The sequence below is a fragment of the Prionailurus bengalensis genome, chromosome B1 (assembly GCF_016509475.1).
Source record: "Prionailurus bengalensis isolate Pbe53 chromosome B1, Fcat_Pben_1.1_paternal_pri, whole genome shotgun sequence".
NCBI lineage: Eukaryota > Metazoa > Chordata > Mammalia > Carnivora > Felidae > Prionailurus > Prionailurus bengalensis.
The window spans coordinates 117,094,400-117,113,663 of NC_057344.1; the positions used below are offsets into that span (position 1 = coordinate 117,094,400).

Below are 19,264 nucleotides of genomic sequence, written 5' to 3' on the forward strand. Positions count from 1 at the left end.
TTGGGCTCTCTCAAATCAGTTTTGTCACTCCATTACCAAGAATTATGGTTTGGAGTCATGGCATGTGTTTCTGCAGGAGAACATTGCTTTAATTAGATGTTTAAAAAAAGGGATTCATTTATAATTTATCCTTTTATCTTTATAAAGTAAATTGTAAGTTTCTACCTAAAATTTTTTTTAGTTAGACCATAGCTAATAATCTTAAAATAAATTGCTTAGTCATTCCTTCTTTATTTATTAAGACAACATTTATTGAGCACCTTCTCTTCTGGCTGCTGGATGTGCAAAAATGGATAAGGTAGGTTCTTGTTCTCAAGAGGCTCATTGTTTAATGGGAAAATGCCCTCTTTTGGTGGCCTATTTATAGTAAGGTACAATAAATTAATCATATAGTTTTGTATACCAAAACTTGTGGTCATAGGAAACAAGCAATTGTTTTCCAAGCATGAAAACTATCTTATAAAAATAGCCTACATTTTATTTGTTTAAAAAAAAAACCCTTTGAATGTAATAAGAATAAGTCCATAATAAAGCCCTAATGTCTTCTTTCCTATGTGATAATTGCCTTTTGAAGTACCTTTTAGGGAGCAGTAGTCTGATAGGAAGTATGTGATTGCTGCTGCTGCTGCTTCATGTTGTCTAGATCAATCTGTGTGAGAGAAGAACTCCAAAAACACAGTGTAAACAAAAATTACTTTAATTTTTTACCTTTTATTGAAAGGTGCTTTATTTAGTGATGAATACAAGAAAGGAAGTGACTTTTTGTAAAGCACACCAAGCATGTTGAAGAACCACATTTGAATTTAAAATGCTTGGGTAGAATTGGTCTTGTGTGCCATTTGTTCTGGTTTACTTTGAAGTCTTGAACCCAAAGGGTCTGACCAGAAAGTATCAAAGAGCAAAATGTGAAACATTAGCCAGGAAAAATAAAGTGATCAAACAGCTAAGGCATGAAAGAAAATATTTACACCAGAAGAAGCTTGCCGTTGATTCAAAAGACAAATATTGAGGAAAAACAAACTAAAATGTTAACATCTGTTTCAGAATATTGTAAAGAGTTAGAAATTGGACATTCATTTCAGTTGGCCAGTAGCTTAATACCTTGTTAAAACATCAAACAGATGATGAAAGCCACTTTTGTTTACCTCACTAGTCATACTTAAGGCAGAGTTCTGTTAATTTTCTTTGAGTGTTGAAATGCTATGCTAAAGAAGAAACACTTGTTAAAAGAAGAGTGTCTATATTTAAAACCAATCCTAGGGTTTATTATTTTTATTAATTAGTTTAATTATTTCTTGATTTGAAGGGAAATTCAAATTTTTGGAGCGAGGATCACCTCTATGCTTCTAGAGATTACCAGTTGGAAGTTTTAGGTATAATGATTTACCCATAGCATTGCTTGATTTTTAACTACCCACAGCATTATTTTTGGATAAGATATGCTGGAAATCAGGATTAAAAATAAACAGTTTGCCTTCTAGATGTATTATGGTGATGATGATTAGAAATACAGTGTTGTATTTGCATCATATTTTCCATTTTTATAAAAACATCTTTAGGTACTCACTAATATTTATAACAGTTTGGTGAGGTAGACATTACTATTCCTATTTTCAGATTAAGAAACCACAGTTCTATGTAGAACTGAAACTGGAATACAGGTATTATAATAATACCAAAGACATACTTCTTCCACTAGGCTGCAATTGTCTCCAGAGATGTCATTTAGAAGAGCAGTATGATCACGTTAGGGTAAAATAACATAATAGAAATTTGTACATGAGAGAAATATATGAGCAAATTAAAGGTGGATATTAGTAGCATCATCATCATCATCATTGTATTAAAATGGAAATTTAAAAACCTAATTTACCCATTTGAATTTAAGGTATATTCTCTGATTTAATTGACTTATATTTTACATGTCAGTTAAGTACTGGCCATCATAGTGTGAGGAGGTGGCTATAGACTAACACAGGAAGAGAAATGGAACTAATATTTGAGTGTCTACATTGCATATATTACATAGATGTTCCATATACTTATACATTTTTATTGTCATTATTGCAGGGTGCCATAATAATCTAATATCCTAGAATTGAAAAGGCCAGATAATTGTGCTCATGACTAAGTCTGATGATAAATGAAGAAAGGGTATGCATCTATGCAATAAGTAGGGCAGAATTCTACTCATTTTCATTTCTAAAGCTGTTTGTGTTTCTTTTAAAAAAAATTTTTTTTTTTTTTTTGAGAGAGAGAGATGGAGGGGCTGGGGAGGGACAGAGAGAGGGAGACACAGAATCTGAAGCAGGTTCCAAGCTCTGAGCTGTCAGCAGAGCCCAACATGGGGCTTGAACTCACAGACCACAAGATGATGACCTGAGCTGAAGTCAGACACTTAACCGACTGAGCCACCCAGAAGACCCTGTTTTTGTTTCTTTGTTTATAGGCAGTAAGATTTAAATTTAGTACTTCTCAATATATCTGAAAATTATGTACTGTCTGCTTTTTAAATCACCTGTAAAGGGGCATCTGGGTGCTTCAGTCAGTTAGGTGTCCAACTCTTGATTTTGGCTGAGGTCATGATCTCATGGTTTGTGAGATCAAGCTCCACCTCGGGAGCTGTACAGGACCTCTGTACTGTCACCGCAGAGTCTGCTTGGGATTCTCTCTCTTGCTTTCTCTCTGCCCCTCCCCTGTTCACACACACGCATCCTCACTCCCACTCTCAAAATAAACAAACTTTTAAAAAATTGTCTGTAAGGTAGTCTTAATGGATGTTTTTTAAAGGAAATGTTATTTTTTAGCACAAATTAACTGAGCATATCTTACATTTAAAATGTGTTGGTAGTTGCAGAGGATTTATAAAAGTGAATATGATACACAGATGCCCTCAAATTGTGGTTTTTTTGAAGGAGGGTAAATTTTTGTTTACTAAGTATTATAAACATAGAAAAAAACAAAACATAAAAATGGGTAGTATTACATATTGTGTATAGTCCATTACATACATATGAAACAAGTAAAATAAGTATCTTATAGTCATTAGAGAACAATAAAGATACAGAGAAAATATCATGGGGATTCACTGAGAGAAGAAATAATTTCCATCTCAGCAAATCAACTTAAGGTTTTATGGAATTATTCATAAAATGAATTCATTAAAAAATTAAAGTTAGAAGTTTGACACATTTTATAGAGTATACTGTTTATAAAGTCTTTGTCTGTTTTTAAATGTTTTACTTATTTTTGTGAGAGAGAGAAAGCACAAGCGGGAGAGACAGAGAATCTGAAGTGGGCTCTGTGCTGACCACAGAGAGTGGATATGGGGCTCAAACTCAGGAACACGAGATCATGACCTGAGCCAAAGTTGGATGCTCAACCACTCAACCAATTGAGCCACCCTGGAGTTCTAAGACTTTGTCTTTTTTATTAAATAAAATGGCTTACATTTTTGAGTTTAGAAGACAGAAGGTAGGTATTTTAGTCTGATAGGAAGATATTTTACACAATAATATGATTTTCTTACCAATTCCTTTATATTTGCTGTTGAATTTCCTGCTAAAACTTTTCCTGTACTTGGGGCATCTGGGTGGCTCAGTTGGTTAAGTGTCTGATTCTTAATTTTAGCTCAGGTCATGATCTCATGGTTTGTGGGTTTGAGCCCACATTGGGCTCTACATTGACAGTGCAGAGTCTGCTTGGGATTCTTTCTCTCCCTCTCTCTCTCTCTCTCTCTCCCTCCCTCCCTCCCTCCCTCCCTAAATATTCAGATGGCTTAGGAAATCTATAAACATAATTTAATAGAGCATATATCAGTAATACTATATCAGAAGTAAAATTCAGTCATTTCTCTGGATTCTTACAAACATCTGATAGATTTAACATCACAACATTTTCATTAAATTTTTTTCTTAATAAAAAAGAACTATGTGAATATTTCCTTAATGTAGTGAAAATCATCCATTTATCTATATCTGCCTGTGATCTCAACCCAAAGTTTTCAGGTTTTAAACAAAATATTTATTAACACCACTGTCATTTGACAATGTATTCCTGGTACTGATGAATGTAGTTGCACAAGGAAAAGAAATCAGATAAATATCAACAATGGAAAGAAGATAAAATTATTATTTCTCAGTGAAATTACTAGAAACAAAAGTTCTAGGAATGCAAGGTTGGTTAAACATCAGGGAATCAATGTATTTAAACTCATTAGCATATAAATGAAAAGAATCATATGTTCCGTTTGTAATAAATACAGAAGAGGTATTCAAAAATTTTCAAAATTTATTCATGGTTAACACCAATAGAAATTTTTGCGCTAAGAGCTATAATGATAGAAAGGAGGAAACAAAACTGTTACTTTAAACAAATCAGGTAAGCACAACTGATTTGATTATCTACAAGACTACTCAAAAGAATTCTCCCATAAAAGATGAGGGTTTAGTGAGGTTGTAGATATAAAATTAATACAAAGAAATTACTTACAAATCAGCAAAATATATACAATACCTGATAAGAAACTAATCAGGTATGTTTAATATCTCTGTGAAAGAAACATAAATCCTTTTTAAAAGACATTACAAAAGGCCAAAGTAAATATAGAGATATCGTGTTCATAGAGTGTTAGGGTCAGTATCAGAAAGATGCCAATTCTTCCCACCCTGTTCTACATTTGATCTAATTTCAATGAAAATTCCAGCTCTGTGTGTGTGTGTGTGTGTGTGTGTGTGTGTATTAGAGAGAAACCTTGACAAGATAGTTTTATATATATGTAAAACTATATATATAATTATTTATGTATGATATAAATATTAAGTTAATAATAATAATATTAATATATTATTATGATAATATTTAATTATTAGTTAAGTTAATAATATAAATTATATGGGTCATTATTAAAAATATATAAATATATAAAAATTAAAAATTATAATAAGAATATAATATATATTATTTATATAATATACATTTATATATTATTATAAGTTAATATAAATAAGAATATTATTATATATTATTTATTAATTAAATTATATGCTATACACAATTATATTTATTAAATATTAAATTAATATAAATAATAACTATATAACAATATTATTTAATTGTTAAATTAATAGTATAAAACTATAATATAAATAATGTAAATATTAAATATAAAATTAAATAAAAGTACCTAGACACTCTTGCAGAGAAATTAAAAGATGTGTGTGTTTTGAGAGGATTTAATTTAGCAATATTGGCAATTATTTATGTAATGTTATAGACTTAAAATAGTACAATGGTACAGTGTTAGGCAAGCTTACCAATGGAACAAAATAGGGAGCCAAGATGCATACCAACATGTATATAGAGATTTTATTTGTGGTAGAAACTGGTACTATGTACTACTTGGGGGGAAATAGGGTATCAATAAATAGAGTAGATCTCAATTGATTATCTGTGTAGGAATGAAACTTCCAAAATGTCCTTCACAGTTTGGTCAAATAAATTAAGTGCATCAATACAATGAAATTTTTCACAGTTTTCAAAGAGAATGAGGCAAATCTACACTTATTTTTATAGAATGATCTCTAAAATGAACTCTAAGTGGAAAAACAAAGGTGTGCAGAGTAGTGTATATAGTATGCTGCACCATGGAACAGTGGTGATGGATGGTCAAGTTTATCTCTATATAAATATGTATGGGTGCCTGGAGTACAGAGATGGGAGAGTCTTACTTTTCAATGTATGTATTTTTAAAGATTTTGACATTCCGACTACTTAAAAGAATACATACTATTTTCAAAGATAAAATGTACTTTAAATAATAGGTGTAGGGAGAAGACAGGAAGTAAGAAGGAAAGGAAAAACACCTGGAAACAGAATGCTGGAAGAAGGCATGTGTCAGAAAGAGAAGAAAACAAAGAGAAGAACTACAGCTTCAGAGAGACATAGTAGCTTTAAAATTATTTGAGACTCATACATATTTTCTCTTGATTCTAGACACGAAGACCTGTATTATGATGGTTAGTTTAGAATTCTTCCTTGCAAAGTTTGTTAATTTATTTTCCCTGGACTTTTACTTAGATCTTACCATACTGATTGTAAAAATGTAGTATTACTTTTACCCCTTTGTAGTTTGTAGTAATTGTTCATTTATTTAATGTATCATTTTAGGTATCCATCATACTTGGCACCCGAGGTAATTGCACAAGGAATTGTCAAAAGCACTGATCATATGCCAAGTGAAAAACCATTGCCTTCTGGCCCCAAATCAGATGTGTGGTCTCTTGGAATAATTTTATTTGAGCTTTCTGTGGTATGTATAAAGAAATATTAAACTAAAAAGAAATTGTATGCTTATTAGAATAAGTTTTTTGGATAGGAAAGCTACTTAACCATAATACATTTTTGCTTTCTGGATTGACTAGGTATGAGGGAAAAACACGTAAATCTATTTGACTTGTTAAAAAATCTTGTTTGACAATTTATTTGCATATATTTTGGTATCTTTAGAAGTGTTTGTTTTGTACAACACTTTTTGTTTTGCTAAGTATGAAAAAACTTACACCATACTAAGTGTAAAAATTAAACAGTTCCAGAAATGTTTACTCTAAAGCTGCTTATACTCTTTGCATGCTCTCTCTCCATTCTGTGGTATTCTTTCTTCCCTAAATACCTTCTTCTCTCCTGTTCTCTTATATTTTCTAGAAGACTCACTTTGTAGTGGACTTATGTTTTATGAGACCTTTCCTAGATACCCTCTTTATTTATTGGGGCAAAGACTAAGCTGATATTAAAAAGAAAGAACTTAAAAATATAGTAGCTTAGAGAACATAGGTGTTTTTCTGCCTCTTGTAACACTCCACATCATGTAGAAATCCAGAATTTGGCTCTGTCAATCTCAAATGTCTGGTTTCCAAAGCCGATTTCTTTATCACCATGTTTAGCCATAGGGAAGGAGGGGAGTGAGTTCATGGTACTGTCTTTAAGAAGATGATCTGGGTACCTGGGTGTCTCAGTCATTGAGAATCCAGCTTTTGATTTTGGCTCAGGTCGTGATCTCATGGTTCATGAAATCAAGCCCTGCATTGGGCTCCGCACTGACAGTGCTGAGCCTGCTTGGGATTCTCCCTCTTCCTCTCTCTCTGCCCCTCTCCTGCTCATGTTCTTTCTCTCAAAATAAATAAATAAACATGAAAAATAATTTTTAAAAACAATGATCTAAAAGTGCAGATATCAACTCTACTTTTCATTGGTGACAGTTTACTTAAGTGGCTACGTTATAGGTACAAGGGAGACTAAGAAATGTAGTCTTTAGCTGGACACATAAATATTGAGGAAGAAGATGAGAATGAATTTAGAGGGACAAAAAACAGCCTATCATGGCCAAGATGAAAATATTTTGGAGGAACAACTAACGATCTGTCAATCCTGCTTCCAAATAACTACCAGCATTACGTCCTTATCTTCTTTGCTCTTCTATTATGACATGTGTCACATGTGCCTACTTTACTTGGACAATGAGATCTTTAGAAGCAGAAATTTTTCATCTATACTGTATAATTGTTGGAAAAATGAAATAATACATAGATATAAAGTACTTAGTATAGTATATTATATAGCAAATGGTCCCTGGATGTTATCTTTTATTATGATATTACAATATTTTATGATTAAGAAAAATATTTTATGATTAAAATCTTAATATTCATAATAACATGGTAGTTTACCTGTTGGCACAGGTATTTTTCTAAGGGAAAATACCAGATTTTCTGATTCTTTGCTATTCTCTGTCTAGACCATTTTACTTTTCATTGGTATGAAATAATGATAAATCTCATTGTTGTTTAAAATCATAGCCTAGGGGCACCTGGGTGGCTCAGTTGGTTAAGCATCCGACTTCGGCTCAGGTCATGATCTCGTGGTTCGTGAGTTTGAGCCCCGCATCACGCTCTGTGCTGACAGCTCAGAGCCTGGAGCCTGCTTTGGATTCTGTGTCTCCCTCTCTCTGCCCCTTACCCACTCACACTCTGTCTCTCTCTCAAAAATAAATAAACATTAAAAAACTTTTTAAAAAGTCATAGCCTAAATGAAAAATCTTACTGAAATGTGAATGTGAAGTATATGGAAGTGTAAATTTGAAATGTAAAACTTTTCCTTTTTATTACGTAACCTATATCTAAACTCTGTATTAATGATCAGGGTATATGTCCTGTGAGTAATTCAGTTCAACAAATGTAGATGAGTATTTACTGTGTATAGCATCATGACAAATGCAGCAAGAGATAAACTGTGTTTAAGACACATTGTCAAGAAGCTTATAATTTAATTCAAATCCATAAACTTAGAAGATAAACTCAGAAAAGCTATGTGAATTTCAAGAAAGGAAATATTCATTTCATAATAGGGACTTCATGACATTTTAAGTGATACTTACGTTTACACAGTCTAGTTTTAGAATGGCATACTGAATATAAGCTTAAATCTTCCTACTTCATCAAACCTTTAGAATTGATATAAAATATTAAGATATAAATTAATAGCACACTAACAACTAAAAAGGGAACTTTTGGTATGCTAAAAATCCTAGGAAATAGATGAGAGGCTATACCAAAGCCGTTTTGCTAGGAAGCTCTTACCGTATCACCAGAAAGGCAATACAGCCACTGTGCCACCCAGAAGTTTCCATAGTCCAAAAGATGTATAGGAAAATTTGTATTAAGAGGTGAGAACATTTCTAAGAAATACCAAACACCTAAAACAATACATCTACAATATGATACATGCAATAAACACATAAACAAGAAACAACAAGAAGAATTTACACCACTGAAAGGACTTTAAAATAAATGTACATGTTTTTTAGGAGATAAAGAAAACAATGCCATTTGTGAAACAATTATAGAAACTCTGAGTCAAGAACATTTGCTGAAAAGAACAAGAACCAGTTAAGGGTTTTAAGGAAAGAAAATGTAACTATTGAAATAAAGAACTAAAGAGATGGATCATAAGAAACTAGACACACTGAACATAGAAGATGAAGCTGAGTAATTCTCCCAGAATATGTCACAAAGAAATAAGGAAGTTGAAAATATAAAAGAAATTTAATTTTTTTTCAATGTTTATTTTTGAGACAGAGAGAGACAGAGCATGAACGGGGGAGGGTCAAAGAGAGGGAGACACAGAATCTGAAACAGGTTCCAGGCTCTGAGCTGTCAGCACAGAGCCCGAAGCGGGGCTCGAACCCACGGACCGTGAGATCATGACCTGAGCCAAAGTTGGCCACTTAACCGACTCAGGCCACCCAGGCGCCCTGTAGAAATTTTAAAAGACAGGGAAGATAGATCCAGATGTTCTAATATTTGTTATATAGTTGTATTAGAAACCAAGACTAAAGCCCTTGGTTTCAAAGAACCCACTAATTACCTTGCAGGGCAAATGGGAAAAAAAATCACAACATACAACAACAAAAAAAAAACAACAACAAATACCTTGAAATCATATACTCTACTTTTAGAATAACCAATAATGAAATAATAAATAACATTTATGGAGAACTTTTCAAGAATCAGGTACTTTTCTAATCTCTTTACATCTATTATTTTAGTCAATACTCACACCAGTCTTATAAAATTTAATTATTATCTTTAGTTTACAGATCAGGAAATTAAGGTACAAGAAATTAAGCAACCTGTCCTAGTTACACAATAGTAAGTACTTGAGCAAATTTGTACCCATCAACTATATACTCTTAACTAACACACCAAGCTTCCTTCACTAAGCTCTGATGTCTTTATCACTGTTAATGAGAAAATCTTCAAATGTGTTGGAGAGAAAAGACATACTACCTACCAAGAATGAGATTGGCATTAAACTTCTTAGTAGCTTGGAAGTAAGAAAGCAGTGGCATAATGCCACCAAAGTGCTGAGAGAAGTAATTTGAATTTTGAATTCTTTAATTCACAAAATTAACATTCAGGAGTGGGAATGAAATAAAGGATATATACAAAAATTTGATAGCCATGAAGAAAAAAAAACTACTGGTAGGGAAATAACCTGAGTCAGAGTCTGTATGCCTGAACAGGCAGAGTGTGCTCACTGTATTGCAAGTAATCAAATTGAACTGCTTCGTGTATGTGTGTGTGTGTGTGTGTGTGTGTGTGTGTGTGTGTGTGTTCATCATACGTAGATAAATAGTAAGCACTTAGATTGAAAAGATATATTGGAGCCATATCCTAGAAGACTTTGATTGCTGAATTGAGAAGTTTATATTTAGTTATATATGGTATGGAGGACCATTTAAAGTTTTTAAATAAGATATTGATAAAGTCAAACCTGCATATCTAGAAGATTAATAAGATAGTAGTGTAAGAAATTGAGACAGGAATGGCAACTTTTTCTTTCAATGATCTCTCCACCTGTAGTTCTAATGTCATAAATGTTTAAGAAAGTTTTTGCTCTCTCTTTCTTAAAAAAGAACAGTTTTTTTTTTCCTCCATGTAAAGACCAAGGTATATTCTTAAGCCTTTTCTTCCTTTTTTAAAATGTTTATTTGTTTATTTTGAGAGAGAGAGAGAGAGTGCGCAAGCAGGGAAAGGGCAGAGAGAGAGGAGAGAGAGAATCCCAAGCAGGCTCCTCACTCAGCGCTGAGCCCAATGTGGGGTTCAATCTCATGACTGTGAGATCATGACCTGAGCTGAAATCAATAGTTGGATGTTCAACCAATTGAGCTACCCAGGCACCCTGTAAGCCTTTCCCTCTAAGTCTACTTAAAGAATCCTATAAGTTTAATTTGTTTATGATAAAGGAAACATAATTACCAACATTTATGAAGGCATTTCTGTGTGCAATAAATGCCAAGCACTTTTTCATACATTGTATAATCCTCATTGCAACCTGTGTATCATATACAGTTAATATTCCAGTTTTATAAATGAGAAAAGTAAAACTTAAAGTGGTTGAGTAATTTGCCCAAGTTATATAACTTGTGGTTGAAAGTCCAATTTGGCACACAAATGCTCAACACATAATTGTTGAAGTTTTAAGTGATTTCAGACTCTGTCAAGCAGCCCCCCCCCAACCTCCCCCCCCCCCCCCCCCCCCCCCCCCCCGCCGAAGCTGACTAATAAGAAAACAACTAAAATACAATGTATGTGTCTTAAAATAAATGTACCAGGTGCTATGGGAGCACAAAGGATGGTTGTCTAATTCATTGTGGGAGGAAGGAATATCATGGAATGTTTCTTAATGGAGACAACAGATTACCTGGATTTCATATGATATATAAGCAAGAATTAGTTAGGTAAATGTAAGGATAATATGTCTCTTTCCAAGGGGCCATCTTGGTCTCTTAATCAAATAAGACTCCCTGTGTCCTGGAATCTCTCTAGACAACCAGGTATATGTAGGTCTCTAAAATGAGGAATGCTTCAGACCAAATAAGAATGTAATTGATCCTTAGATATGTGAAATGTTTAAATGTTAAACCAATGATTCTTCTTTAATGGAGCTAACTCTAAAATCTAAAAGTCAAATAAAACCTCTGAAGAGAAAAAGAGGTACCTGAGAAAATCATTTTCAGCTCTGGGGGAAAAAAAAATACCTTCCTGAAGAATGATGTAAATGTTAACACAAATTTCTTCAAATTTCTTTTCCTCTTTTATTTAGGGAAGAAAATTATTTCAAAGCTTGGATATTTCTGAAAGACTAAAATTTTTGCTTTCATTAGGTAAGTGTCTCACAATGGATTATTTTTCAAATATAAATATTATCTTTTGTGACTTTTAGTAAGCATACACAATAATGTGTTCTAAAATAGTGAATACACTGAAATATCCTGACTTTTTAAATTTTCTAATGATCAGTGGTAAGCATTAACAGTACAAACTTAAGAAGTGCTTTCTGAAATATTTTAGTGTTTTCCTTACTCATTACGGAATTATAACGTAGATAGATATTATCTTAGCTTCGTGATCTAGCCAAGTAAACTAAGTTGTGAAATCAAAAAATGAGAATATAAAGTTATACTTCTCTGTAGCAATTTACCTTCTGATAATATATCGTAAATTTTGAGCTTTCTGTTTGATGAATCATGTGTGAATAATGACTGGGAAGAATGTTTATTTTTTCTTTTAACAAGCTCATTTATTTTACATGTATATTAGATCCTAATGTTTTAATTCAAGTTTACAAAAATTTATGTAATCTATTTTAGAGTGGAATAAATTAAGCATGTGTGGTCATAAAGGAGAGAAAAACAGTGATAGAGCACTTTATATGAAAGAGTGACAGATTTCTGTCCAGGTTAATAGGGTTTGTAAGTAAGAATATATATATAGAAAAGTGTTAATAAATATTGAATAATAATGAATTATAAATATAACTGCATTAAATTTTACCATATTTACAACATTTAATTTAAACAATTGATAATAAGACTATTAAAGAGTCTTAGAGATTTCTTAATATGGTCCACAAACTAAAATTATACTTTATTATTTTTTAATATATATTTAATGTTTATTTGTATTTTGAGAGAGACCGGGAGCACACATGCAAATGGGGGAGGGGCAGAGAGAGAGGAAGAGAGAGAATCCCAAGCAGACTCCACCCTGACAGCATGGAGTCTGATGCAGGGCTGGATCCCACAGACTGAACTGTGAGATCATGACCTGAGTGAAATCAAGAGCCAGGCACTTAACTGACTGAGCCACTCAGGTGCCCTGAACTCTATTATTTTTTTTTTTTTTAAGTCCAGTGTAGTTAACATACAGTGTTAAACTGTTTCAGGTATACAATATAGTGATTAAGCAATACTGTATATTGCTCAGTGCTCATCATGATAAATATACTCTTAATCCTTTTCCTCTGTTTTCATCTATCCTCCCACCTACCTCCCCTCTGGTAATTATCAGAGTTCAGTTCCCAGTTAATCTGATAGATAAGAAAAGCAGCATTAATTCCCCTCTGGGAACCATCAGTCTGTTCTCTATACTAAGAGTCTGTTCTGTTTTGTTTTACTTGTCTCTTTTTTTTTCTTCATTTGTTTGGTTTCTTAAATTCTACATATGAATGAAATCATGGTATTTGTCTTTCTTCGCTTGTTTCACATAGCATTGTATTCTCTAGATCCATCCACATTGTGGCAAATGGCAAGATTCCATTCTTTTTTATGGCTAAGTAATATTACATTGTGTATATATACACCACATCTTTGTTATCCATTCATTTATTGGTGGACACTTGGGCTGCATCCATAATCTGGCTCTTATAAATAATACCGCAATAAGATAGGGCTGCATATATTTTTTTGAATTAGCGTTTTCATATTCTTTGGGTAAATACCCAATACTGGGATTACTAAATCATATGGTACTTTTATTTTTAATTTTCTGATAAACCTTCATGCTGTTTTCCACAGTGGCTGTACCAGTTTGCATTGCACCAACAGTGCACAAGAGTTCCTTTTTTCCACATCTTTGCCAACACTTGTTGTATCTTCTGATTTTGATTTTAGCCATTCTGACTGGTATGCAGTAATACGTCATTGTGGTTTTGCTTTGTATTTCCCTGATAACAGTGATATTGAGCATTTTTCTTGTGTCTCCGTTGGCCATCTGTATGTCTTCTTGAAGAAATGTCTGTTCATGTCTTCTCCCCAGTTTTCTAATTGGATTATTTTTTTTTTTTTTGGTGTTGAATTGTATAAGTTCTTTTTTTAATTATTTTATTTTACTTAAATTCCAGGATAGTTAACATACAGGGTATATTAGTTTCAAGCGTACAATATAGTGATCCAAGATTTGTGTAAGTTCTTTATATGTTTTGGATACTAACCCTTTATCAGATAGATCATTTGCAAATATCTTCGCCCATTCAATAGATTATCTTTTATTTTTGTTAATTACTTCCTTCACTGTGCAGAGCTTTTTATTTTAATGTAGTGTCCCAATAGTTTATTTTGGCTTTTGTTTCCCTTGCCTCAGGAGACATATCTAGAAAGATGTGCTTCAGCCGATGTCACAGAAATTCCTGCCTATCTTCTCTTCTATAATTTTTATGGTTTCAGGTCTCACATTTAGGTCATTAATCTGGTTTTAGTTTATTTTTCTATATGGTGTGAGAAAGTGGTCCCGTTTCATTCTTTTGCATTTAGCTGTCCAGTTTTCCCAACATTTTTTCCCATTTCATATTCTTGCTTCCTTTGTCAAAGACTAATGGGCCATGTAAGCATGAGTTTATTTCTGGGCTCTCTATTCTTTTTCACTGATATGTGTCTGTTTTTGTGCCAATATCATATTGTTTTGATTACTAAAGCTTTGTTACTACAAAAAAAAAATGAAATCTTGAAATCTAGGATTATGACACCCCCTAGGTTTGTTCTTCTTTTTTCAGATTGTTTTGACTATTCAGGGTCTTATGTAGCTCCATACAGATTTTAGGATTATTTGTTCTAGTTCTGTGAAAAATGCTGTAGGTATTTTGATAGGGATTGTAAAAATTTGTACTATAAATCCTTAGAGATGTGTGTACATTCTCCAAATTGTATATATACAAAAGAGTAATATGTGTGTGTATATAAATATAAATATAAATATAAATATAAATATAAATATATGTGTATTACATGTACAGGGAGAAGAGAGCAAGAGAGAGAGAACATGAGAATCTTCATTTTGCATCACTGCTTTATTTCAGTTTTTAAGCTACTATCTTTCAGTATCTGTAATTCAGTTAATATTTAGTGTTTAAAGTATTTTTATCAAAACCTGTAAGGAAACATGTAAGGACAAAGTCACAAGCTTCTTAATATTCCAAGTTCCAAAACTGCATAACACATTTTTAAAAAAACTATCAGAGTTCAGTTCCCATTTAATCTGATAGATAAGAAAAGCAGCATTAATTCATACAATTTTTTTTGTGTTATAGATTGCGTAGATGACACTATAATAGTTCTGGCTGAAGAACATGGTTGTCTGGACATTATAAAGGTTTGGCATTAATCCGTTATTGAAAATTGATGTATTCTGTATACTTGGGATCTAACAGCAAACTATTTTAAAGCTATATGTATTTCTTTTCAGATAATTTGCTTTTTTATAGAGTGACAATCTAATGTAAATTAGTATAAAGTCCAAATAAAGACAATTTAGAAAAGCTCAAAGTGCTCTAGAATAGTAAACATTTGAGTAAAATGTATTTTTTAAATGGGTCATTTTAAATAATTCTTTTCTCTTTTTATTTACCAGGACCTTCCTGAAAATGTGATAGATCTTTTGAAGAAGTGTCTCACCTTCCACCCTTCCAAGAGGTTGGTATTATTATTAAGACTTTGAGATTATACTGAGATCTTGAATATATAAATAGTTGTGGGTTTTTTCTTTCTTTTTCTTTTCTTTTCTTTTTTCTTTCTTTTTTTTTTTTTTTTTTTTTAAGAGAGAGAGAATGGGGAGGGAGAGAGAGAGAGGGAGAGAGATAGAGCAAATCTTAGGCAGGCTCCACACCCAGCACAGAGCCTGATGCAGGAGTCGATCTCATGAGTGTGAAATCATGACCTGAGCCAAAATCAAGAGTCGAACATTCAACCGACTGAGCCACCCAAATGCCCCTGATGTATAAGTAGTTGTGGTTTTTTATTAGTTATTATACTAATGGATTAAATAAGAATATTTGCATACATATAGGAATACAAAATTGATATTAGTATCATAACTATTAGCTATGGCTCTAATGTATATTAATAAAAGGAGAAAAATTATTAGTTTAGATGATTATTAGTTTAGAATTTTAATTAAGATATTCAGTAAAGGAAGCGCATAATAGTCAAGATAAAAGTAAAAAATGGAGAAGCTCGTATATAATCTTTGATAGATCATAAGGTACAAAAAGCACAATATGGGGGAAAATTCAGCATTTACTTATAGTCACTTTTTATATAAAAGTATACATCAAGATTCTGCTAAGGAGAGTTTTATTATTATTTTCTTTACTTATGATGTATTTAAGACTTTTAACTATTCCTTTAACTTTTTAAAACATCCTCTTGAATGTGTGCCATTATTCTAGCAGATTTTTAATGACTTCATTCATAGTCTGTGTTTTAAATTTTTCTCAAGGCCAACTGCAGATGAATTAATGCAGGACAAGGTATTCAGTGAAGTGTCACCTTTATATACTCCCTTTACCAAACCTGCCAGTCTGTTCTCATCTTCTCTAAGATGTGCTGATTTAACTCTGCCTGAGGATATCAGCCAGCTGTGTAAAGGTAATGATAGATAAGACAGAAAATAATATAAGCCTTATTTTTAAAGGAAGTATCCTTACTGTATTTTCAGTTTTATGTTTATCAAATATATATATAATTATATATGTGTATATCATAGTTATATAACTGCTATTCATGTAGCATTTTTTAAGCTTATTTATTTATTTTCAGAGAGAGAGAAAATGAGTGGAGCAGGGGCAGAGAAAGAGGGGGACAGAGGATCTGAAGTGGGCTCCATGTTGACAGCAGACAGCCCAATGCAGGGCTCAAATTCATGAACCATGAGATCATGACCTGAGCTGAGGTCGGACACTTAACTGACTGAGCCACTCAGGCACCCTACCACCATATAACATTCATACCAAATGGAGAGGCAGATAAACATTTATTTACTATTATTAATAAGGGTCAGTATGAACATAGTACAGTGGAATCATATCCTGCTTGAGACATCAAGAAAAGCTCTTCAGAAGAGGCAGCTATTGCCTCAAGATACGAAGGATGGGATAGTTTGTGTTAGTTACCCACACAAGTTGCCTTTTTTGGCCTGTATCCCTTTCCCACAGAACCCGATATATCTGATACATGTATGGAATATATATCCCATGTATCTCTGATATAGAAGGTAAAAATTCCACTCTTCTTCTCAGAGTAACTGAATGTACATTCAATGTGTATATCCTCATTTCATCCTTTGTGCATTGTATAGTATGAATCTTCTAAAGGGACTCATACTGTGTTCTTCAATTAGTATTTGTTGAGAATGTCAGCTATTATTGCCTGTTGCCTTTTAATAAAAACAAAGTGTGAGAGCTATGGTTCTTTTCCATTTGCCATTAATAGATGTAAACAGTGATTACCTGGCAGAAAGATCTATTGAAGAAGTATATTACCTTTGGTGTTTAGCTGGAGGTGACTTGGAGAAGGAGCTTGTCAACAAGGAAATCATTCGATCCAAACCACCTATCTGCACACTTCCCAAGTAAGGAAAGAAAGCTTCTCTTGGAAATGAAAAAAATTTGATACTAACGTTTTTTTTTTAATTTGGGATTTTTTTTGGTAGACATTCCAGCTAAGTAATTATGAAAGCAATTGGAAGTCAATACCTTGTTTTCTTGACTGGAGCTTCTAATTGCAGAATTCCCATTAATATTTTATTATTTTTAATAAGTACTATTTTTAAAAAAATAATTTGCCATATGATCTATTTGACATAACCCTATTACCATAGAATATCTTGCAATAATTGATGTTCAATAAATGAAAAATGTAGACGTCAGAAAGAATAGTAATACTCAAGGCTTAGATTCCACCTACATCTGCCTAAATAACCCAGAAAACCACTGGAAGACTAGTAGAATGGACTCTCAGGAGCCAAGCATAGACAAGAGGCCCACGGAAGAGGGTAGGAAGGGCGGAGAGGCGGTGCATGCTACACGGACTGGCGGGAGGGAGCCGGGGCGGTGGAGGGGCAGCCCGCCAGGCAAGACAGAACCCCGAGTCTGGCTTGCAAAAGAAGAGGGGCCGGACTGGGTGAGTTCTGACAGCCAGCGGGACTTAACATCTGGAATATTATAAGTCAACAGCCTTGCTCAGAGAGCGGGAGGGAGAGGTGTTGAGCCCCAGAAGACAGAGCTCAGTTTGGCAGGGAACAAAGGCGCTGGGAATCGCCATCTCCCTCTCCCATACCCCAGCCAAAATCCCAGAGGGAACCAGTTACCATCACCAAACGTGCTTGCACCACACAAACACCCAACACTGGGCTCCTGTGAATCCATCCCTCCGACGGGTCAGCCTGCCTCCCTCCCGGTACTTCAGGGCCCCTCCTACAGGGGACCACCATGGGCAAAGTGACCTAAGTCTGCCCCTCCCGCCCCTGTGCACCTTGCCGATCCACCCTGGCTAATAGGCCAGTTCCCATCAAAGCAGCACCACAAGCCTGGCAATGTGCAGGTAGCCCAGACAGGGGCCACACCACTCCACAGTGAGTCCTGCCCCTGGGAGAGGGGAAGACAAGGTACACACCAGTCTGACTGTGGCCCCAGCGGTGGGCTGGGGACAGACATCAGGTCGGACTGCGGCCCCACCCACCAACACAAGTTACTCCAGACAGCACAGGGGAAGTGCCCTGCAGTTCTGCGCCACCCCAGGAACTATCCAAAATGACAAAACGGAAGAATTATCCTCAAAAAAACTCCAGGAAGTAGAGATACCTAACGAATTGATCAAAAACGATTTAAGCAAAATAACAGAACGTGAATTTACAATAATAGTCATAAAATTAATAGCTGGGCTTGAGAAAAGTATAGAGGACAGCAAAGAATCTATTGCTACAGAGATCAAGGGACTAAGAAATAGTCATGAGAGCTAAAAAAATGCTATAAATGAGGTGCAAAATAAAAATGGAGGCAACCACGGCTCAGATTGAAGAGGCAGAGGAGAGAATAGGTGAATTAGAAGATAAAATTATGGAAAAAGAGGAAGCTGAGAAAAAGATTTAAAAAATCCAGGAGTTTCAGGGGAGAATTAGAGAACTAAGTGATGCAATGAAATGGAACAATATCCGTATAATAGGAATTCCAAAAGAGGAAGAGAGAAAGGGGCTGAAGGTGTACTTGAACAAATCATAGCTGAGAACTTCCCTGATCTGGGGAAGGAAAAAGGCATTGAAATCCAAGAGGCACAGAGAACTCCCTTCAGACATAACTTGAATTGATATTCTGCATGACATATAATAGTGAAACTGGCAGCATACAAGGATAAAGAGAAAATTCTGAAAGCAGCTAGGGATAAACACGCTCTAACGTATAAAGGGAGACCGATAAAACTAGTGACAGACCTATCTACTGAAACTTGGCAGGTCAGAAAGGAATGGCAGGAAATCTTCAATGTGATGAACACAAAAATATGCAGCCAAGAATCCTTTACCCAGCAAATCTGTCATCTAGAATAGAAGGAGAGATAAAGGTCTTCCCAAACAAACAAAAACTGAAGGAATTCGTCACC

At 34.0% G+C, this 19,264-nt stretch overlaps 1 protein-coding gene across 3 annotated transcripts in view; it reads left to right on the forward strand.

The window, feature by feature from the left end:
• TBCK (TBC1 domain containing kinase) overlaps positions 1–19,264 on the forward strand; it is a 220,901-nt gene that overhangs the window by 63,948 nt on the left and 137,689 nt on the right. For all 3 annotated transcript variants that reach the window (XM_043571089.1, XM_043571097.1, XM_043571106.1), the window contains 6 exons: positions 6,169–6,310; positions 11,662–11,722; positions 14,923–14,984; positions 15,243–15,304; positions 16,110–16,258; positions 17,102–17,240. In XM_043571089.1, coding sequence (XP_043427024.1) covers positions 6,169–6,310; positions 11,662–11,722; positions 14,923–14,984; positions 15,243–15,304; positions 16,110–16,258; positions 17,102–17,240 — 615 coding nt within the window. The remainder of the gene's footprint in view (positions 1–6,168; positions 6,311–11,661; positions 11,723–14,922; positions 14,985–15,242; positions 15,305–16,109; positions 16,259–17,101; positions 17,241–19,264) is intronic.